Below are 24214 nucleotides of genomic sequence, written 5' to 3'. Positions count from 1 at the left end.
TTTTTGTTGAAAACATTATAGATAAAAGTTAAAAAGTAAATAAAATAAGTAGAAGATACACGTGAGATTTACAGAAAGTAGGAAAAGAGAAAAGAAAAAAGAAATAAGCTGCTTTATAATCAAGACCCTAGCATATACTAAGTCATATAATTGCCCATATTTTTTTCTCTTCCATTAAAACATTTTCTTCTTTATTTTCCTTTCTTTTATATAACTTTTGAACATTAAAAAATATTACAAAATATGAAAAAATTTATTTTTATATTTTTTTAGTGAAGCTATTTAATGTCCTCAATACATGGCTATTGAATTGACTATAACATACACTTTTAACCCAGAAACTTCCGTGATATAGCAATGTAAAATTAAAACATATGTATGACACCTAGAAAGTTTAATAAGTTACTGTCGCACCGAAAGCATGACCACATAAATTAAGAAATGTCTCAGCTTGTTTGCATCCGGACCCTTTCTCAGTAGATTAGGTTTTCAAATATCGACTTATTAAATAAATAAACACTTTAAATGGGTTGAAGAATTAAAGTGTATGAACTATTTTTGGGATGTAAGAAAAAAATTATTTCTAGATGGATATTATATTTAATATTAAGTAGGTTGAAATGGGTTGTGTGACTTGTTTCACATTCGCGTCAACCCAACATAACCCGTTTATTAAACGTGTTAGGTGGGTTGAGTCAGGTCAACCCGACTTATTATTAGGCCGGGTTAGGGTTAAAAGATCATGACACAGTTATTAAATGGATTAGATTCAAATTGAGTTATTTAGTTGAATACTCCTATCTCGGCACAGCTCAAACTCGACATGCTAACCCAAATTCCCGAATTGACACTCCTATTAATAATCACCCGTAAAAATATGTCATTTAAAATTGTAGTGAAAATATTGTAGAAATATCATTTTTTTTGTTCTTAGTGTGGAAAAGTTATGAGTTTATTTTTCAAAGAAAAGAGACACTACAAAGAAAACAATGGCAACACCAATCTAATCCCCTTATTTACGCTTTACTCTTTTTTTTCTTTTTCATTTTTACATTATCATTTAAAGGCACTAGTCTAATCCTCCCGGACCACCGCTATAATAGGTGAACGAAACTTTAAAATATTGTTTCATGTTCGAAGACTATAAAAAATTCTTAAAGTTTCAGTCTTCCACTAACTTTAACAAAGTCGGAGAAACTTTAACATGATTTAAAGGTTTTTTTTTTTTTTGGTTAAAAAGACTTACAATACTTAAACCTTCAAAAGGGCTAACTCTTGAAGGCTTAAGCAAAGCTTTTAAACAACATGATTTAAAGTTAGTGGAACAGCTGTATAAGATTGCGAGGGAGATGGACATCTACGTCTTTCACATAGTTTGATTGACCACAATGACCCTGGTATGGTTCGTTGAAAGTTCAAAGAGTTATTTTGGGCTTTACTCAGAAACTTTTATGATAAAATTGCAATTAATGTAAAATGCGTGTCATTTTTTGAAAGCAAGACTACAATACAGTCTAGCCTCTTGCATCCATTCACTCACCCTCTTCCTGTTCACTTTCCTCACTTTATATTGACACCTCTTTCACAGCTTTTCTTCTTCTCCTACTTTCAACTTTTTTCATCTTTCAGCTCATAAATCCCAATGGCCTCATCTCACCAACTCAAGAACTTTGATGTTTTCTTGAGTTTTCGAGGTGAAGATGTTCGCCATGGTTTTGTAAGTCATTTACATAAGGCTCTGACTCAACAAGGTATTCAAACCTTCATTGATGATAATCTCCCTAGGGGAGAAAACATTTCTGAAGAGCTTCTCAAAGTCATTGAAAACTCAAGTGCATCAATAATTGTATTTTCTAAAAACTATGCATCCTCTAGTTGGTGTTTGGATGAACTTGCAAAAATTATTGAGTGTAGCAAAAAAGTGCTACCAGTTTTCTATCAAGTAGATCCATCTGAAGTTCGTAAGCAAATAGGGGATTTTGGAAACAAACTGACTGAGCTTGAAAAAAAAATTGAAGATAAGACAAAGGTACAAAGGTGGAGGGACGCTTTAAGTGAAGCAGCCAATATTTCTGGTTGGGACGACAAAAACAGGTATTTGTATAGTACTACGTACTCCTATTTGTTGATCTTCAAGAGTTTTAATTGTTTTGTGATGTCCATTAAATTTTATTGTTAATTAAACAACAACTAAAATTAATTGTTAGCTTTTATTTTCTCTTTAAATTTTACTAAATTATGAAAGTAATATGTTCTTGTCATATCTTTTATACTAAGCTTTTTTTATTTTTATTTTTTATTTTGAGAAGAATCTTTTATACTAAGCTTGTTAGCTATAGATTAAATATGGAAATAAAAGAACTTAATTATAGATTGCTTTCCATTATTAATTAGGAATTTCACCCCTCATAATATTTGGAAAATTTTAAAAGAAAAAAAAAAAAACTTAATGCATTTTTTCTAGGCACGTAGTGAGATCTAGTAAGATTATGTCATCATCTAAGTGGACTTCTAATGCAACTTCATCCCAAAAGCTAATTGCTACCCAAAAAAAGTGAATTCAATAAAAAAATTTCAATCTATTAGTTACATGTCGCTTACTTCATCTAACAACACTTCAACTATGATGTAAAAATTAAACATTGTTAGGGACACTTAACCCAACAAACATCTTGCATTCAGTTTATGTTATTTTTTTTCTTATAGTCCAACTCGTTACATGTGTTAATTAAATGCTCTGTGAATGACAGTTGCAATGAATCTGAACTTGTGCAAAAAATTGTTGAAGAGATCTTAAATTTCGAATTCATTCAGATGCCATCAAATGTTGCTACAATGCAGCTGGTTGGAATAAATTCTCACATAGAGGCCCTAACAACACTTTTAGATATTGAATCAAATGATGTTCGCATGGTAGGGATCACTGGCCTTGGTGGAATAGGCAAAACTACAATTGCAAAAGCTATTTATAATAGCTTTTCAAATCATTTCAAAGCAAAAAGTTTTGTAGAGAATGTTAGAGAGTGGTCAAAGACAGAGGAAGGCAAAATATGTTTACAAGAGGCACTTCTTAAGGGTATCTCAGAGGATAAGAATTTGAGGGTGAGTACTATATATGAAGGAATCACAAGGATAAATAGAATTCTTCGCCTAAAAAAGGTTCTTATCATTCTTGATGACGTGGATAATGTCGAGCAGATAGAAACATTGCTCGGACAATGTGAAGGCTTTGCATTTGGAAGTAGAATCATTCTGACAACAAGATATCAAAGCTTGCTAGTTAATCGAAATGGTCTTTCAACCTATGACTATGGGGTTAAGGAATTAGATGAAGATGAAGCTATTGAAATCTTTCGTAAGCATGCCTTCCCAAGAAATGAAGTCCCTGAAGATTATTTGGAACTCGAGAAACAAGCTATAAGTTATGCCAAAGGCCTTCCTCTAGCTCTAAAAGTAATGGGTCGTGATTTGTGTGAGAAAACTATACATGAATGGGATGATGCGTTAGATTGTTATAAAAAAAACCCTCCTAAAGATATTCAAAACATACTAAAAAGAAGTTATGAAGGATTACCCGAAAATGAAAAGAATATTTTCCTTGATATTGCATGTTTCTTCAAGGGATATGACATGAGTTATAATATGATTAAGGATGTACTGAAAGCTTGTGGTTTAAACCCAGTATATGGTATTCGAAATCTTATTGATAAGTGTCTCTTGACTATTGATCAAGATAATTATTATTTGTCGATGCACGACTTATTACAACAAATGGGTATGGACATTGTTCGACAAGAAGCACCACTAAAGCCTGAGGAACGTAGCAGACTAAGGTGTTATAAGGAAGCTCTTGATGTATTAACTGAAGATATGGTATGTATGTTATTTTGATACACTTACTCCCTTTACTTCACATGAGAGATGTATTACACTTTTTTCCCTTTTTATTTATTTATTTATTTATTCTGAATATTATTTCTGTTTAAAGTTTATTAACTATTATATTTTTTGGTGATTCACTTACCCTATTGTTCAACTAGGGTTCAGATAAAATTCGAAGCATAATATTGTGGCCGCCTAAATCAGAACAAGTAAAGGTGCAAATAAAGGCACAATTTTGTAAGATGAAAAATCTTAGATTGCTTTTGATTCGTAATGTACATTGTTGCAATGGACCCGTTGAATGTCTTCCCAATGGATTAAGCTTGCTTGATTGGCGTGAATATCCATTTTCTTCGTGGCCATCTACTTTTTTTCCCTAAAAAACTGATTGTGCTCAACATGCCTTTAAACCAATTAAAGGAACCATTCAAGCAGGTAAGATCATTAGCATTTATAAATTATTATTTTTTCAATTTTTTTAATTTTTAATTCATTTATATATACTTCTTTAAAGATTAAACCATGTTCTAACTTTCAAAAAAAAAAATTTCTACAGAATTTTGTATCCGTGACATATGTGGACTTCAGATGGTGCAAGCTGATGATGAAAATACCTGACTTATCAATGACCCCAAACATAACGCTATTGAAACTTGAAGGGTGTAAAAATTTAGTTGAGATTGATGACTCCGTGGGGCGTCTTGATAAGCTTAAAGTGTGGGACCTTGGCAGTTGCGATAAACTTGAAACTCTTCCGAACTGTCTCACGATGAAATCTCTTAAATCTTTTAATCTGGAAGGATGTGAGAGGATTAAGAAATTCCCAAATATCTTGCACGAAATGAAAGGTGTTGAATATTTAGATCTTCAGGGGAACTATACTAATGAATTGCCTCCGTTATTTGGGAATTTGATTGGGCTTAAGGGCTTAACTATATCATCGAATTCAGGAAAGGCACATCTTCCAGGTAGCATCTATAATTTACAACATATAGAGAGCCTTGAACTTACTGGCGATTTCATATTTCCAAAGAATGTGGAGATTGATAGACAGCCAGTGTGCAACTCTCTTGGTTGCTCTTCCAAATATGTTTTTCCAATGTTGAAAAGACTACGTCTTTTTCGCTATGAAATTTGCTCAGAAATAGAATTTATATTGAATTGTTGTTGCCCCCTCACACTGGAAGAGTTAGAAATCCACAGAAGCAAAGTTCTCACCCTCCCAAAAAGCATGAGCAGATGTGAGAGATTACATAAGCTTATTATTAGATATTGCAATAAGTTGAGGGAAATCCTAGGGCTTCCGCATAGTATAAGACGTGTAGAAGTAGAAGGTTGCCGCTCGCTGGATTTACAATCATTCTTTCAGGTATATCTCTCTCTTAAAGATATTAAGAAACTATTTGTGTTATCTTCACAAATACTACATGATTTGCTAAGATGTAACTTGTTGAATTTGCTAATTGCATGCAGCCACTTCCACCAAATCTACCACCATGTTTAGGTGTAACAAGCCACATGATAATGCTTCCACGCTCATTTACAATGCTTCCAATTTGGCAAAACCGCCTTTGTGAATATAGTTTTGAGTTAATAGGAGATGAGAATGATATTCCAAATTGGTTCAACCATCAAAGGGATGGAAATTTAATAGAATTCTCGATTGGTCCTGAATTTCCAACAATTGCTCTCTGCGTTGCTTTTGGAATACAAGATTATCGTGATTTTGATTATTGTGTCTTCGTTTCCATCAATGGTAGTGAACGAATGTTTGAAAGAAAATTCATTGAAATAGATTGGAGCTTTGGGCATCTATGTTTTTCTTGCAGACCTCAGAGCTCATTTCAGGAACTATTTCGGGACTTGCAACTAACTGATCGGAATCATGTTCAGATACACTGTAAATCTGCTTTCCCTCGTGATCCTTCATCCAAAGAAATTGCTCCTATCGTTAAAAGGATAGGAGTCCATGTAGAATGCAATTGTATCTCTCAAGACATTAATAGGCACCGATCATCGTCAGTGGCCCAGCCTTTAAAAAAGAGAAACAAGACAAAGAAAAGTAAGGCCTGATTTTTCAGTTTCAGTTTTGGAACGTTGTTTCAGTTTTCTTTGTTTAAAAAACAAGAAAAGAAAAGTGAAGGTCTGATTTTTTATTTTGTGTCACGCGTGCCCCACCTTCCCCCCATAATATCCACCGCTCATCTCACACTATCACTTTACAAATTAGCAAATTCTTCTTTTTCATTTTTGCCTCAAACACTCTCTTCACTCTTTCATCCTCTCCCACCAGTATACTTCACATATTTTATATGAGGTAAAAGTTCTAATATCTTTTTATAGGTTTTATGCTCTTGTTTGAGGTTATTTTTATCTAAGCTTTGATAAGGATACCCATATGATTTATGAGCTTTGGAAGAGATATTTATGTGTTTATATGTATGAGTTTTGTATTGGTGGAATTATTTCATGAGTGGGTTTATGGTTGTGCTAATGGTGGCTATCTAAGGTTTATTTATGTCGGAAATTTAGGGGTTTTGAGTTATAACATGTGGTAGTTGGTAAAACTAATTTTTCCATTGCTACTGGGTTTAATTATTTGGTGTTAGTTGAAGTTCTTAATTTCTTGTCTTGGAGCATATTGTGATTTTGCTTTCAATTCCAATCAGTTTCCACTGTGGGAGAGAATGGGAAGACTCTTGATGGGTCTGTTCTTGATGGTCTTTTTATTTTTATTTTTTAATTTTGTGTATTTAAGTAATTGTAATTTATCAATTGGATTGTTTGATGGGACATTGGTCTTATCATGACAGAGATGCTCTAAGCCATAGATGCAAACATTTGAGAAGGCAATATAATGAGAAATGTAACCACTGATATTATGTCTAGTATTCTTATATCCAATCTTGTATGTTTAGAACAATTGTCGTTCTTTATGCTGCATCCTTATGCTTCTTCATATAGAAATTAATCTGTTCTGAGTTGTCACAGACTATTGTTGCATAGAGTGAAGAGGTTCCTGATGGAGATGCAATGCAGATTTCGACGATGAAGACCCAAATTTGATGATTGGTATGTTTCTTGTTTTAGCATTGAGAGCTTTCCCCAGTAATTCAAGAACATTATTGTCTGCTTCTATTGTCTTATATGTGTTGTTCCTTAACCTAAATATCAATGTTCTTTCAGTTGCATTATTTCATTTTCTGCATTGCTATTCTAAAATCTGATGTTATAGAACTGATAATTGTGCTTATTTCTGCTTGATTTATGAAAATTTAGTGACTGATGAAGGGTATTAGCAAGTTGATCAAGATGTTGGTTTCATGTAATGGTGTCTGTAAGATTTTCTTTTCACAAGCCTATAACAGTCTGACAGATTTATAGTTACTTTGATTTAGAATTTTTCTGAAGTTGCAAAATTTTAAAGAACTCTAAAAAATTTCAAATTAAGATCTTTTGAACGAACATACCATAATAGAACTTTCCCAATTTTCAAAGATTTGTTTCTTATATACAGAAATGACAACCCTGATGAAAGGCAAAATTACTAAACTCTGGACATTGAGGACTATGAGCTAGGACTCTCTCTCTCTCAATACTACCTATAGGTAGGAAAGATTGGTACAATCAATTCATGACTTCCCAGAACTAGATATTTTTTTCAGTATACAATTTTGTTTTCATCACCGTTTCAGTGTATATTGTTTTCTGTTATGCTCACTTGCTGTCCAATGTGTTCTATTATAGGCATATATATGGTCTTCTGACTCTTGACTTTTTATGTAAAAGTCTTTTTTTTTTTTTTTGTTCTTGTATCATGTGTTCTTGTATTTACATGATAAATATAATCACACAAGTTATTCCTTTGAAGGGAAAAATATTGGCAACTCAACCCTGGTGAACCATCACCCCTAGAAGTTGGCTTCCAATCAGATATTTAAATTTGTGTGCAATGATGCTTCTATCTATTGAGAAACCTTATGCACGAATCAGTATTTTGCCAGTTGAACATGTTTTTAATAAATTTCTTTTTTTTTTTTTTTTTTTTTTTTTTTTTTTTTGTTTCCTTCAAATGTTTTAGTTTCTAGGAATTTGCAATTTTTTTTAGCGTGCAAATTTTTCATTTTATTGGCATTTACATGATCTTTTCACTCTCTACTATCAATGTAAAAGTCTTTATTTGTCTTTGCAAGTTGAGGACTTGGAATAAGTTTTTTTTAAGGTCTATTGGACAATTTTATTGACTTGATCCATTCAAAGATGATAACAAAAGAAAATAGAAAGACATTTTTGCAGTTGGTGATTCTTCTTCTTCTTCTTTCCATTCAATATTTATAATTTTACTTGTTGATTTGATTTTTGAGAAATTCAAAACTTTTCAATTTAGCAGATGTATCCGTAATCTGAATTACATACCAGAAGATATTTATTATTTATCTAAGTATCATACATATGTCGCTAAATGATAATATTCATTTGAGGGGCATCAAATTATATTAGGTTCTCTATCTCATACACACCAGTTTATGTATCAACCATGAACCATCCTATTTTATTACACTAAAAAAGACAGATTCTTGATGAGAAATAGTATATTTGTAAGCCCAATTATAACAAAGAACAAAGAAGCCAATGTACCCCATTTTTATTTATTTATTTTTTAATATTATTAGTCATTTTTTCCAGCATAACAACATTTTCAAAAGATCAAGCAGGGCAGAAAAATATAAAATACATCGAAAGCTTGGAGTGCAATATAAAAGTCTGGAAGTCATCCAAGAAAATGTGCTTCTCAACAAAGGATGACATTTAGTGATAGTATTGAACATATCTGAAAACAGGAAACATCAATCACATAATCTTGCAAGACTTGAAATCCCATGACTTGAACTTGATTAAAAATTCAATACTTTCCATGTGTCAGATCAAAACAGGAAACATCAATCACATGGTAGCCAATAATATGTGGTTCTTGGGAAGAGTGATGCAGTGATACATGCATGTTGTTTTGGGTTCGGAGTTTGGATGTCCTAATTTGTTTTTGTTTTATGCGTAGGGGCATGACTTTTTGTAATTTTCTTTGTATTTGTTTCAGTTTTGGCTGGTCAAAATGGACTTTAGCTTGTATCTCCACTATGACATTCTCAGATCTGGTAAACATATTTTCGACTGGCCTTTTCAGCATTATAGATGGTTAAGTAAGGGGGATCCTATAGCCCTTCTTTTATGTTTCTTTTTTGTTATGAAGATGCTGAAAAGAATGATTGCAAGAGCAGCAAGAGGCATTCTTATTGTGTTTCAGGTGGGAAAGGAAATTGAGATTTCAAACTTCATTATAGATGATCCCTGCATCATCTTCAATTGGAAATTTAACTGAGCTTGGTTATCTTAGTTTTCTGCTTCTTTGCATTGAGACACTTTTGCATTAAAAAAGAATATGGGTTCAAGTGAATTGGTTTGAGCGGAAGATGAATTGGCAGCTTTGTAGGCTGTAAGGGGATCCGGAAAGGTAGGTTCTCTTCCCATACGAAATTAACTTTATTAATTGCTGCAAGGCTGCTTGGAATTTGATTATTGAACAAATATGGACATTAAATTCTATCAATATATATATATATGGACATTAAATTGAAGTGCATTTAACTACTTATTTTCTTTCTTTCTTTAGTATGCTGATATAGGTGGTTTATATGTATAATAATTGAAGTGCATTTTCCATTTTTGTGTTTGATTTGGTTGTAAGTATCAGATCAAATATTTGCAAAATTGTAGAAAAAAAGACGTTATTTTGTCTAATATATTTTCTTGTCCTGCCCTAATTTAGGCTTTGTGGAAGGGGGTGCCTTTTCTCAGATCCCAGTTTTTTCCATCCTGAATAATTCCCTTTTCAACTTTGTTGTTACAAAGCTTTAATTCTTGTTTTTTGCAAATGCATTTGTAATCATGTTAGCAAGTCAGTGATATAGAAGGTGGAGGAGCCCTGTTTATGATCTATTTATAATCATGCATTAAGACAAGTTAACACTTAACATGTAGTTGTATCTGCTCCTATTTGAAGTTGAAATAAATCTTGTTCTTTTGCACTAGCTATGTGATATGCTCTTCTCTCCTATTTCTTGTAGTTCAATAGGCTAGACATGATCTTCATTAAGGGACCCTTTTGTATGCTAATTACCTTTGATTATGTACCCAAATTGAGTGGCATGATTTTCTGGTTTAAGTTATTCGTGTGTTTTTTGTAGTTTTCAATATAATGGTGTTTAAAAAAACTGAGAGTCAGATTTCAATTCAGTTCAGGCAAGGATTATCGGGAAATGACTTACCATAAAATAATTTTTTTTTTTTTTTTTTAAATGACCTATTAGATCATGAAGATATTGTCAGAGTTGTGTACAATATTCTTGTACTTTTGTTATTCAGGTATCACTTAGAATGAAAGACATCTGTGACATTATGTACACAAATATGGGCAATTATATCATTTGTTTGTTAATAGATGGTATATATGCAAAGATATCTAATATAAATATAATAAAGTAGAAACATCCAGTGAGGCTCTGCCATGATTTTTAACTGTTTGTGAAATTTAAGATTTATAAGATAAAATAGTATGGTTGTTGGGGGGGGGGGTGGTGGTCAAGATAGAGGGGGAGAAAGTAGAGCAAAGCCACAAAGTTCAAGTTATTACTCTAACTTGTATATATTGGTGTGGTTCTTTTAGGTGAAGAGAATGATCAATCCTTTGCCAATAATGAGCTTAATGAAAGAGTATACAGGCATTACGGGTGTCCTCAATTAGAATGGCTTTTCTTGGGATGAATTTGCAGAACAGTGGCACTATGGCAGCTGATGTTTAGCTTTGGGAAGCTTATATCAAGGTGCCATTCTATCCCATTAGTAATTTTGCTAGGATAATGGGTTTTCCTCTAGTTATCACTAAAGAGCACCCCAAAGCATAACATACAAACTTGTATTTTTTCCCCTTTGATGAATTGATATTACTTCTATATTCATTTAGTAAACTGAGTGTTTTTGGGTAACATGGGATGAAGTATATGTGATCATATTGATTGTATAATAATCAATGAACTGAATAATTTTGAGTAGCTTTCATTTAAAAATGACATTTTGCAGGAACATTCAGATGCAATTGCATACAAATATAGGGGATCTCATATTTCTGATTTGTGCTTGATTTATGGTAATGAAAGTCAGAATGGAAGATCAAGTTGTTTGGACATGAAAATGGAGGTCAACAATAATGCCCTTTGGATGGGATTTACGATAACTTGGGATATGCAATATCCAGCTAGGGAGTTTGAAATATCTTATAAAGGGAAAAATGAAAGTTTGTAACTTCTTAAGCCGATGCATCTTCTCAAAAATTTCAAAGATCATCAAGGGAGAGATACAAGAAGCACTTGAGGAAAGGCCATGCGTAGTCAAAACAGAAGTAGGTACCGAGAAGGACAAAGACTACAATTGAATAGAATGTATTGATACAGCACTTCAAATTGTTACTGAAATAGATGAGAAGCTCTTTTTGGAGGGTTTTTGAACTCTTAGAAGATGAGAGAATGGCCAGGAAATTTGCAACGAGGATATGGTTATTGAGAAAGGTTTGTCAGGACATCTATTTTGCTTGTCAAATTGGGATATTATATAGATTTGGTTCCGGAGTTTTGTCAATGTAAATAAGATCCAATTTTAGAGTAAAGATATTTTTGGAATAGAGTTTCTTGCATGATTTCATTTTTATACTTATACCCTAATCATTTTCAAGTGTTCAAGGTTTTAATGCATCCTGTACTTATATATTTAAAAAAAAAAAAAGAAAAAAAAGAAAAAAGAAAAAGGTTATTCGTCTTTGATTAACTTATTTTTAGGTGGTTTGGGCTCAACCCCCAAGTGTGTTTGGGCTCATGTTTGTAGAATTTACCCATCTCTTTTATTCACTTAGCAATAAATAAATTAATAAATAATACTACCAATAAGAACAAGCAAATTTCATGCTAAAATGGCAAAGAGGGTGCGGTTTGCACCCAATGCATTATACATATATAACCTTTTTGGCATTTCTGCCATTTGGATCTCTAAGAACAACCCAAACAATTTATCCTTGTGGCCCAATATGTCAAAATTTACCCTATTTGTCAAACTGTATATTGATTATTATAAAAAAATGTTGAAAATTGTCATTTTTGTCTTAATGCATATCATGTCATTTAGATATATGAGTTCAATAAACATTACGCTGCTTGCAGTGTAAACTCAAGTAGTAGAACCAATGACTGTGGATTGGATGCTATAACATAGAAGTACTAGTAAGAGCATTTGCATTGGACTAGTCAATGGGCTAGTCCAGCCAAAATATGCCTAGAAAGCCCAATTAATTGACCCACATTGGACTAGTAGCCTAATAACAAAAATTCATGCAAGCTACACTAATCATCCAAACATAATTGGCATTGTAGCTTAAACAATTACATTTTTTTTTTTTATATAGTTCCCGATGATGAATCAGCTTCAATTAGAACTAAGCTACAACTTAGCATATGATATTCTTTAAATATTTTTGAAAAAAAAAATACTACCAAATTTGGTCTCTAAAGCTGCTTCTCTTCACTAAATGAAATTTTCTAGGAATTTAATGGTTATCCTACTTTGAACATGATTGCAATAAAGTACATCTATAAATAAAAATTCACACAGTTTCCTTTTAAAATTTTCTTTCAAGTCTTGACTACTATGTTTGATAACCATAAGAGCCATCCTTAAATAATTGGTCACATATTTGCATCAATTGTAATGAAGGTCCATGATGGCAAAAATGGCCTTATGTGTGGGACATTTTTTTTTTTTGGTATTAATTCTTTTTTTTTTTTTTTGAGAATCAATACCGTGCATTTTATTACTCAATAGCTTTGTAAGTCAGCTTGAATTACATCTGCAAGTTCTAGTGGTACATCTTCCATCCAAACTTGTAAACAAGGGGAAAGGATTGCTCGTCTCGCAAGTGAGTGAGCTACAGTATTGCATTGCCTACGTACATGTGAATACCTTACATCTGAAAAACTAGAGGCTAAATACCGTATATCCTGAACAATGTGTCCGAAGTGAGCCAAAGCGTGTGAACCAGTTTTGAGAGCAGTGATGAGGGTCTGAGAGTCCCCCTCCAACACTACTCTAGTGAAACCAATTTCCTGCGCTAGGATTAGTGCTCTGCGTGCTGCCAATGCCTCCACTTCAATGACTGTCGAAGGAAGGGGGATGTTCTGAGAAAGAGACGCCATGACCTGCCCTTCTCCATTCCGTATTACAACTCCTAACCCCGCACAGTCATCGGCCTGAAACAGGGCCCCATCAAAGTTTACTTTGTAATACTCCTCACCCGGTGGTGTCCAACATGCTGGTATGCTTCTCATAGCTGAGGTCGTGGTGGTGTTATGCAGTGCAAATTCCTTCACTTTGTCTTTGGCCTGTGAGAAAAGCTGTCCAAGTGTACCACTAGCTTTCCCAAGCCGAAGATTATTTCTTCTGTTCCACACAGCCCATACTACCATAGAGAAACAAGCCGGATCTCTATTCTCTGCAAAAATACTGCCAATAAGATCAAGAAAGGAGGTCTTCTTGATTCCATAACGGCGTTAGGGACCATAGTTCTTCAAGCTTCGGGCATTGATAAAGCGCATGGAGCACGTCTTCTTGGTGTCCCTGGCAAATTTCACAACAACCATCTGTGATAATTTTTCTCCTCTCCAAGTTCGTCTTCGTAGGTAGTGAATTCTTTGCTGCTCTCCAAACCAGGTGCTTTACCTTACTCGGTACTGCCAGGTTCCAAATGGACTGCCAAAGCGGTTTCAAGTTCTCATAATCTGACTGCCCCGGTCTGCTGTGTGTCTCTTCCAGTTGTAGAAATTTGTAACCCGATTTTACTGAATACTCTCCATTCAGGTTGTGTGGCCAAATTAATACATCTGGTTGGTCTGTGTGACATAGAGGTATCGAGCGCACCATAGTTGCTTCAAATGCCATGAGGTTTGTCTCCAAAACATCCAACTTCCAGCACCTCTGATCTTGATCAATGAAGTTGCATACCTTCGCCTCACTCCCCATGTTCCTTCTTGGTGACAAAATTTTTGGCGATGCTTGAGGGGCAGCCACCTATCTCTCCAAATGTCCACTGACTTCCCATTCCCTATTCTCCAGATTGCTCCTTTCAGGATTACCTCCCTTCCTCTAATAATGCTTTTCCAGGCATAAGAGGCTGAACTTGGGTTGGCTGCTTCCATGACCAGACAGTTGGGGAAGAATTTAGCCTTGAACACCCCATAGAGCAGTGAAGTTTTGTCATGCAGCAAGCGCCATGTTTGTTTTGCAAGCAAAGCATCATTAAAATGAGACAAGTCTTTAAAGCCTAAACCCCCCTGTGACTTCGGCTTACATAGACCATCCCACCTTATCCAATGGACTTTACATCCATCCCCCCTTTGTCCCCAAAAGAACCTTCAGATTAAAGCTTCAATCTCGTGACACAAACCACTTGGTAACTTGAAACAGGACATGGTATACGTAGGGAGCGCTTGGGCCACTGCCTTGATCAAGATTTCCCTTCCCGCTTGAGATAAAAGCTTCCCCTCCCATCCTTGGAGCTTCTTCCAAACCTGCTGCTTAATGTTATCAAAACTTTCCTTCTTTTTTCTACCAATAAAGCTAGGGAGGCCCAAGTATTTCTCATATTGTTGAACAACAGGAACCCCAAGAGCATCTTTGATTGCATCCTGCACTCCTTGAGATGTGGATTTGCTAAAGAATAGAGTTGTTTTATTTCTATTGATTTGTTGGCCTGATGCTCTTTCATACGTGGCAAGGATCTCCAACAACTTTGCACACTCCTCTGTCTTAGACCTGCAAAAAATAAGGCTGTCATTTGCAAAAAGTAGATGTGTTAGTTTAGGTCCGTTTTGGCAAATTGATACACCCCTTATATCCCCCTCAACCTCCGCCTTTCGGAGTAGGCCATGAAAGCCCTCAGTACATAGTAAGAATAAATATGGGGAGAGAGGGTCCCCCTGGCGTAGCCCCCTAGTTGGTGTGATTTTTCCATGTGGCTCCCCATTAATCAACATCAGTAAGTGGCTGAGGAAATGCACTTCATCATAAGTTGGACCCAAACATCATCAAACCCCATTTTTTTCATCAACTTCTCCATGTATGACCACTCCACCCTATCGTAGGCTTTACTCATATCCAGTTTGAGTGCCATATAGCCTACCTTCCCTGAACTATGATTTCTCATGTAATGCAGTGTTTCAAAAGCCACCATTATATTATCTGAGATCAACCTGTCCGTCATAAAGGCGCTTTGTTGTTCAGAGACAATATGTGGTAGGATTCTTTTCAATCTGTTTGCCAGGACTTTTGAGAAAACCCTGTACAAGACATTGCTAAGACAAATAGGGCGATATTGAGCGATAAATTCCAGATTTTTTACTTTGGGGATTAAAGTAATAAAGGAATGACATAATAAATCAGGGAGGGTACCCGAATTCAAATATGATAAAATAGCTTCAATTACGTCATTAACTACCAAGGACCAATAATTTTGGTAGAAAAAAGGCAGCATACCGTCCGGACCCGATGACTTCAATGGGGCCATCTGTTTGAGAGCTATTTCAACCTCCTCAGCCATGAATTCCCGAGTTAATTCTTGGTTCATATCCGTAGATACTACCTGTGGGATATGCTCTAAAATTTCCTCACAACTACCCGGGCTAGAAGTAGTGAACAACTCTTGATAAAACTGTAGAATGGTATCTGCAATTCGGCCAGGATGTGTATTCCACTGCCCCTCATGACTATACAGCCCCTTGATGTAATTTTTTCTCCTTCGTTGTGATGCTTTACTGTGGAAAAAAGTGGTGTTACGATCCCCATCCTTTAACCACTGGACTTTTGCTTGCTGCCTCCACAGTTTTGCTTCTCTGTCCATGAGCACATTTATCTCTTGTTCAAGCTTCTTCAATCTCTGTACCGATCCCCCATTAATTGCCACCCTCTCAACTTGAGCCAACAATTTACGCTTCTTTTCTAATTCTCTCCGGACATTCCCAAAATTGTTCTTGCTCCATTTAGTCAATTCTGTTCCACATGTTTCAATTTTCTTCAATATTTCCCTCCCAACCGATTCTGAATATTGCCCCTGCCATACCGCTTCAATGGTTTCCCCACATCCACTCTCACTCATCCACATTTGTTCAAACCTGAACGGCCGCTTTTGTTTGCACTCCATCCCCTCCGGCACAATCCATAAAGGCTTATGATCAGAGGTGGTCACGTCTAGGTGGTAGACTTTTGCATCCGAAAATTTTGAGAACCAGTCATTTGTCGCCATCGCCCTGTCCAGTCTCTCCCATACTGTGTAATTGTCAAAATGTTTATGCCAAGTGAACCTAGACCCCACAAAGCCTAAGTCCATAAAGCCACATTCATCTATGATGTCCCGGAAAGCTTGCATCTGCCCATAAGGTCTGATCCGCCCTCCCAATGTTTCTGCTTGTTTTGCAACCTCATTAAAATCCCCCGCACAAATCCATGGTGCTGCACTTCGACTTTTCAAACTCCGTAGTCGTGCCCAAGCTTCATGTCTAAGTTGAGTATCTGGCTCACCATAAAACCCAGTGAATCTCCATTCCTCAGTCTTATTTTTGTTAATTGTAGCATCTATGTGGTTCTTTGAAAAAGTTTCTATTGTTAGATCAAGCTCTTCCTTCCAATAGATCACCAGCCCCCCTGCTTTATGTCTTCTAGGTGCTACAAATTTATTTTTGAACTTCAAACAATCTTGAATATGAGTTAGCCTTGCTTCATCCGTCCATGTTTCGGCTAAGAACACGACGGAGGGATCTTTTGCCCACACCATATTTGCAAGCTGGTCTTCTGTTCGTTAGTTCCCAAGCCCCCGATAGTTCCAACATATTAGACTCATTGGTTCTGGCGGGGCTGGGATTCAGCCTCTGCCAATATCTTCGTGTTGTTCTTGCCCCCCTGGGAAACAGTTTTTCTCTTCTTCTGTAACTCAGGTTGACTCCCCATGTTGCTTGTACTTCTCTTTGAACCCACTGTGTCTTCCATAATAACATCTGTCCCTGTGCTACTTCTATTTTGGCGCCTCCACATAGCTGTGTTCATGACCGTTATATTTGATACATCGGGTATATGTGAGAGTGGTGTGCGCACTGAATGATCCAGTGGCTGGCCACGTGCCTGAGATTTGCCCAATTCAAAAATCTCATTAATTGTCAAAGATTCAAAATCATTTTCCTTACCCGTGCATGACATATTTTTGGTGAACAGCTCTGGTGGTGGGTCAAATTTGTGGATATCATGATCTAACTCCTTGATTTGCTCCTCAAACTGCTCAGCAGATACACTCCTTATCTCCACACTTGCATGTGAGGGGTTTGATTCCATTTGAAGCCCGTGATTTGTGGAGTTTTGATTCACCCCAACCTGATTTTGCTCCTGAAAATCTGCAACGTCATTACCCCTTTCCATGGCAACCTGACTTTCCATATTTGGTCTTATAATCTCCGGTGATGATCCTCCCCGCCTAACCACCACAGGAGGCTGTTTGGCCGGTATTGAGCATGGTACCGGTTTGGTTTTCTTCTTCCTGTCATAGTAACCTGGTACTGAAATAGTAGTTCTTCTTGATTGCACAAATGGAGGAGCCCGAATCCAAGCTCCAAACTGTTGAGATTCCAATGGAAGAGTGCCTTCACTTTCTATCCATAATTCGCAGTCTTTATCATCATGCATAAGACTTCCACACCAATAGCAAAGGTTCGATAGCCTCTCGTACTTAAACGAAACCCATAATTCTTTACCACTCTCCAAAGAAATTACTCTCCCCCGACTCAAAGGTTGAGACATGTCAATTGTTACTCGAACTCTAATGAATCCATCCCCCTCCGTAATTGTACCCTCAGCTAGTTCATGTACTGTCCCAATCATCCCACAAATTTTTTCAGCCACCTTCCTTGTCCTGAACCGAATCGGGATGCCATGTACCTGTACCCAAAAAGTAATCCGGTTAAACTGTATATCAAGAACATCAGTTTCCCTGTCATACCGTTGCAGCACCATTAGGTGTTTATCAAAACTCCACGGCTCAGCCTCGAGAATTTGATCAATCTCTTCTCTGTTATCAAAAGTGAAGAGGATAACATGGTCACCCTCCTTTTTTATTTTGAAACCATTTTTTGATCTCCAAAGCGGTGTAAACGTTTTGGCGGTAGCGTCAATGTTTAGTGCTCTCTTTGTCAAGAACTTGGCTGCAAGAACAAAGTCTGTAACCACCTCCTCTTCCTTAATCTGAAGATATGATCCTTCAACATCTGAGAGTGTGAGGCGGCTCCATGATTTTGTTAATTCCTCCATTCCAATAGCAAAATAAAGAATAGCCGAAATAGAAGAAGAAAAAAAAAGAAAACTGTTTCCCCGACCCCAAAGGAAAAGGAAAACCACAAAGCCTCGAGGTAAGCTTGTTACCTCAAGGTACAAAGACACCTTCAAGGAAGGGACGGCTATTCTACGACCTAGGAGAGGAGGAAGACCACCTTTCGCTAAGAAGAGAAACTAGTTTTTTGGTATTAATTCTTGGTATGTAAGACTTGGTATTAGTGGCAAAAGATATATTTCTTACTATATTTAGCCATAATTAATGTATAAGGGAAACTTCAAGGAGGCTGAAAAATCATTATAGACGAATCATTATGGTTTTGTTAATAAATTGAATAAGATGGTCAAATTTCACCCTTTCATTTTTCTTTATAAAGATGGTTGTGGTTAATTTCCTGCTAGACTCATCTTCTTGCTGGATTATAAAGGCTGCTTTTTTTTTTTTTTACTAATATAATATAATTGAAGCTAATTCTTCAAAATGCATAACACAAGGTTCAAGGTTATATAGAGATCATAAAGAATAGCAAGAAACTATTTAAAAATAAAATTATGAAATATCCACGCATCGTGCAGAATATCATCTAGTTCAAATTAAAATAGAGAGTTGTTAACATACGTGGCTTGACTACCTATTATTTATGTTTTTGGCTTTGAGTTGTTTACGTGCACAGCTTCACAAAATTGCCTACCTTTGTTGACCTTTTCATATGTGTGTATATATATATATATATATATATATATACACATATCTTCAGCGATTTTGTAAAAACTAAATAAATAAATCAATAAAGAGGATGCCATGCAACAATTGAGAAGGGTAAATTTCTCTATTCTTATTGTTTGTGATTTGTGACAGCTTTTTTTGGAGTATTTGAAGTTTGTGAAAGTGCCTCTATACTACTTTTCTATTTTTCATATTTATTAGGAAAACTTTCCCCTCGTCAACGCCTATAAATGATTTAAGACAAAATTTAGCTACAAAATTGATTGCAGCTTAAGGATACAAGTTTACTCAATATCTTTTTATTAAAGATGAATATTGACAAATCCACCATTGGATTACTTTTTTTTTTTACATTCTCAATGTTTGTAAAATTTCTAAAAAATTAAAGATCAATAACTATATCATTAATAAATTATTTAAATTTCAAGTTTTTGTAGTTTAAAACTAAACTATGCATAAAATATAATCTTATAGATTATATAGTAAATAATATTCAATTGATACAAAACTTGGCATATGTGTTAAAAGCATAAAGAACATGCAATCCAACTGTTAGATTTTTACCTTGCACTTATTTGTTCATCCGTGCAATTGTTGAGTGCTTTGATTAATTAATTTTCTAATAATGTATATTCTGCATTAAGTGCATTTAGATTTAAAATTAATCAAGCTGTAATTAAAATTGAGGGTCTAAACTAGCTCTAACATTTACATTATCGAGCATTCAAAAAAAAAAAATTTCTGAGTTTGAAAAATAATTCTCTACTTGTGGCTCAGTAGCACTTTTTGATCTCCACTGAAATATCTTGAGTTTGAATCCACTAATTATTTAAAAAAAAAAAAAAAATCTTGCAATCATGAATTTGATAACTTCGGTGCCTGCTATACCTACACCAAGTTTCATGACCAATCAACTACATAATCAAAGTGTCTAGTACACAGGACTCCTCATTCTATAAGTTGTGGAGAAGTCATTTATAGAAAACTTTACTACCAATTTTTGGAGAAACACAAAAACTCTGTGTTCCAAAACCCCATAATATCAAAGCCAGTGTTTGGTGACCATTTCTTGTCCTAACAGATCTGGAAGGGTGTTCTTTTTTATTCAGTTTCTTCTTTCTTTGTTTTGGTGATCATTTCTTGTCCTAACAGATTGAAGATTGAATTCCAATATTTTTAGGGTTTTTAGAATTGGAATTTCAAAAATAGATGCTTTTTCTTTTTATTTGGCAATTTAAGTTTAGCTTTTTGTCTCACTTCTCCGTCAACCCCCCTCCCCCAAAATAAAATAATAATAATAATAATAAAACAATAAAACTAGTTGTTTTTTGAAAACTAGTTTAGCAAATAAGCTATTGAAAACTATGGGATACAAAACTATTTGTATCATGAATGATTTGAATCTTTCCATTTTGAGAATTCAAAATTTTTTTCTTGACTACAATGTTTTGTTTCCTTCGTCTCTTAGAATTTAAAGTTGGATGACAAACATTATTGACGTAGTTTTTTTTTTTTTTTTTTCTTTTCCAATATAAAATTTAAATTTCAACATCATGTTTGACTTGATTTGTTCAAGGAATAATTATTATGAATCTCGATCCCCTTGGATTGCAGTTCTCACAGTTACAAATCCAAATCAACCCACATGCAAGTATGCTTTAATCCCACAGAAATTACAGCAAGAACAATTTAACAAACCCAAGAAAAAAAAAGTCAGATTGAACTAGGAATCCAAAATTAAAGCTAAGTAACTAAGAAGGTGAAAGACACTAAAGACTAATAGGCATGAAACAAGGGAACCTTGTATCCAAGAACAAACGACAGAGCAAGACACAAATGAATAACGGAAACCAACCACGGATTAGTCTGAATTTGATATACCATAATACATATAAGAATAGGTGTGGCGCCTCACCTTTAAAAGAGGTTGCTCAACACTTAGTTATTTACAGAGTTACCCATTATCATCAATCTCAAATGCTTACCTTTCAACTGAGGAGAATGAAAACTCAAGGGAACTACTTTATGAAGGTGGAGAGTGATTATACAATGAAGGACTTGGGGGCACAAAGACTTCAATAACTCCCTCAAGCATCTGTGTGATCTTTTTCATCGAGGGTCTCAGTGAAGGATCTTCTTGAATACACCAAATTGCCACAATCACAAGCCTCTCTAGCCTCTTCATGTCATTACTTGCTTCCTCACCGTTTTCTATCAACTTATCTAATTTTTTGTCTTTGTAGCATTCGTAAGCCCAATCTATCAATGCCTCCTCTGCTTGCAACGCAAATGTAATACTAGACTTGCAACAAATAATCTCAAGTAACATCACACCAAAACTGTACACATCAACCTTAATGGAAATGGATGCTTTCCTAAACCATTCAGGTGCAAAGTACCCAATCGTCCCTCTTATTCCTGTTTGAGCAGCTCGAGTTTGCTCAGCCAACAAAAGCTTTGCTAATCCAAAATCAGCAATCCTTGGTGTAAAGTATTCATCCAGAAGTATGTTTTGAGGCTTTATGTCACAATGGATGATTTGGGTGCAGCACTCTTCATGTAAGTACATGAGACCTCTTGCAATTCCAAAAGCAATCTGCACTCTTTGGTTCCAATGAGGCCTGGATATCCCAAAGAGAAAGTTAGCTAAAGAGCCATTACTCATGTACTCATATACTAATAGCCGGTGCTGCCCCTCATCACAATAACCAAGCAACCGGACTAAATTCTTATGATGAGTCTAACCGATCACGCTCACTTCTGTTTTGAATTCTTTCTCACCTTCTTCTACCACCTTACCTAACTTCTTGACTGCAACAAATCTTTTTGAATCTGATGGAAGGACCCCTTTATAAACAGTTTCGAAAGCACCTTTTCCTACTATTTGCTTGAAGCCCCTGGTTGCTTGTTCGAGCTCTTTATACGTATAGCTTCTCACATTTGTTGCAAGTGTGCTATCAATATTTCATGACGAATTAAGCTTTCTGTGGTGCAAGTAGATAATAGCCACAATACTAGCTATGAAGAAAAGGATATTGAGAAATGCAGAGCTGCCAAAGCAACTACCACAGACTGGCTTTTCTTCACTGGAACAAAGCTATTAGGAACCTTGATGAAAGCTATTCTCGAATATTTGTGCTATATCTTCCGTTGGACAGAGGATACTTCTTCTTCCAACAATAACCACCTGTTTTTTCGTAAATGGCCACAACACACATGCAATCGTCAAGGCATTGCTGCTTACACTCTGTCTCATTAGCCCCTTGAACAAGGCTCTAATCTGTAAACGGCCAGTCCATATTTGTAAGCCGTACAAAGCTTGCCTGCCCCTTATTTTCTTCCCATCCATTGTCGCAGTTGGGTAACGGAAAATCTGGTTTACACCCTGCCCAATCCTCATATGGGTTCAATTGAGAAAATCCATAAGGACATGAGCAAAATGTCCCGCCCCCACTTGAAGCATCTGAGGTACGACAAACACTGTTGAGTCCATAGAACCCACCTACAAAAGTATTAGCATCAAATAAACCACAAATATCAGTAATACCAGGAATGCCTTGCACTGGATCCCATGTTGAAGGACAGCTTCCACAACTTGTGTCCTGCTGTCTGAGGTGTTTGTATATTCTGAAGACCCCATCATAATCAATCCTAGCCATGTGTTAGAAAGCGTCTTTTGAGCCTGGATCTTCTTGGGTAAGGTTGAAGATGTTGGTTGAATTGTTCGCATCTTGGGCGTACATGTATCCGGCTTCAGTAAAGATCAACTGTGATTCCCAGAACATTGTCATGGTGGCAAAATAAGCATGATTAAGAACTTCAGATGGCATATTTATATAATAAAGCACCAGATTGTCATCAAGCTGTAAAGAAAGCTGGAAGCGGCCATAAGAATATTTTGTAATAGATTGGTGAGTGTGGTATTCATGTACAGTATTTGGCCAGGCAAAATCGTATCAGTATGTCCTTTGAAGCGTTCCCATATAGAATTATACTGCTCATCTAAAATCACCAAGTTCCCATTGTCCAGTATAGCCGCACAACTGGATTTGGAACCATTCCCTGGAGCCTTCCATAACTCTTTGCCATTAGGGTCATTGAGAACAAATGCACTGCTGCTATTCTGCGTCAGTGTAGAACCTTGTGGTGCTGGTTCATTGCCATTTGCAGACCAAACTATGGTTTGGTCTTTTGTTTTAGTAAACCAAACTGCAAGCAAGAATTGAGACTCTTTCTCATTGATTTGAAAACGGCGGAATCCAAAGGAAAATTCACCTGAGCGCGACGTGAATAATGGATTAATATCTTGGTCTGTAACTGAAGCCGGTGAGTTCAGCAATATGTTACAGTCATCTTTGGTGTAGGTAAAAACAGTGGGAACGAGAGGAAGAAGCAGAAGGAGAAGAAAGAGAGAGCAACAATGATGAAGTGTTAAAGTAACCATTGCCATAATAATGGTTATGGCTTATGGGTTTATGAGTTAGAAAGAAACCATTAATTACAACAACATTTATAATATTTGATAGGTTTTAAACATGCTGTTCCAAGCAGTTGCTGTAGTCTTGTAATTGAGATTATTTAAGAACAAGTCATTTTCATGGTCTATGACTTCTTCAGATATTTGAATTAACTAACACCAAATTGTTTGGAAAAAGTCTAACTAATAAGACTAGCTAGTGTCAAGAAAGCATGAATGCTTCGACTAGTAGCAATGTTATCAAATGAGAAAACCTTTTCAATTAATAAAGATAACTCTTTAATCCCCCTCCCTTAAATTAATAGTAGCTTCTTAATTACTACTAGTTTTTATTATTATTCAGACAGATGTTGCTCTGCTTTAGCATTTGTATGATAGTTGAGATTTTATTTCTTGAGTGTAATGTCCTAGAAACAACATGATTCTGTGTACACCTTTTGAGTTTATAATAATTAATCTAAACCAAGAAGAATCAAGAAATTTATACATTTTAGGGCTAACTTGATATAATTTAAGTCTTTTTTTTTTTTTTTTTATTACAGAGTTTCAACCTATGATGTCTTCTTTTGACGATTGCACTCTTTATCGTCATTCTAAAACATCATTCAGTTTAACTTTCTACTCTCAAGTCTCAAGTTGTTAAAAGAATTGAACATGAATTTTAT

General features: G+C 35.5%; 2 protein-coding genes across 4 annotated transcripts in view; both read left to right on the top strand.

Moving 5' to 3' along the window:
• The first annotated feature begins 1525 nt into the window (after positions 1 to 1525).
• The window catches only part of LOC115986312 (TMV resistance protein N-like), a 75831-nt gene continuing 53142 nt past the window's right edge, over positions 1526 to 24214 (top strand). The window contains exons 1-2 of the mRNA XM_031109174.1: positions 1526 to 2094; positions 2751 to 3873. Of these exons, the coding sequence (XP_030965034.1) occupies positions 1643 to 2094; positions 2751 to 3873 (1575 nt within the window). The 5' untranslated portion in view covers positions 1526 to 1642. The remainder of the gene's footprint in view (positions 2095 to 2750; positions 3874 to 24214) is intronic.
• Positions 4442 to 24214, top strand: part of LOC115986314 (disease resistance protein RPS6-like) — a 78398-nt gene continuing 58625 nt past the window's right edge. Inside the window, exons 1-5 of one of the 3 annotated variants that reach the window (XM_031109177.1) lie at positions 4442 to 5251; positions 5356 to 5944; positions 6874 to 6954; positions 7400 to 7490; positions 8978 to 9035. In XM_031109177.1, coding sequence (XP_030965037.1) covers positions 4484 to 5251; positions 5356 to 5944; positions 6874 to 6893 — 1377 coding nt within the window. In that variant the 5' untranslated portion in view covers positions 4442 to 4483 and the 3' untranslated portion in view covers positions 6894 to 6954; positions 7400 to 7490; positions 8978 to 9035. Of the gene's footprint in view, positions 5252 to 5355; positions 5945 to 6873; positions 6955 to 7161; positions 7220 to 7399; positions 7491 to 7980; positions 8178 to 8977; positions 9036 to 24214 lie in introns of those variants that run through there. The other 2 variants (XM_031109176.1, XM_031109179.1) reach the window with 2 other exon arrangements.

The sequence above is a fragment of the Quercus lobata genome, chromosome 4 (assembly GCF_001633185.2).
Source record: "Quercus lobata isolate SW786 chromosome 4, ValleyOak3.0 Primary Assembly, whole genome shotgun sequence".
Taxonomy (NCBI): domain Eukaryota; kingdom Viridiplantae; phylum Streptophyta; class Magnoliopsida; order Fagales; family Fagaceae; genus Quercus; species Quercus lobata.
The sequence above is the reverse complement of the archived record's forward strand: the minus strand, read 5'-3'. Positions and strand labels throughout refer to the sequence as shown.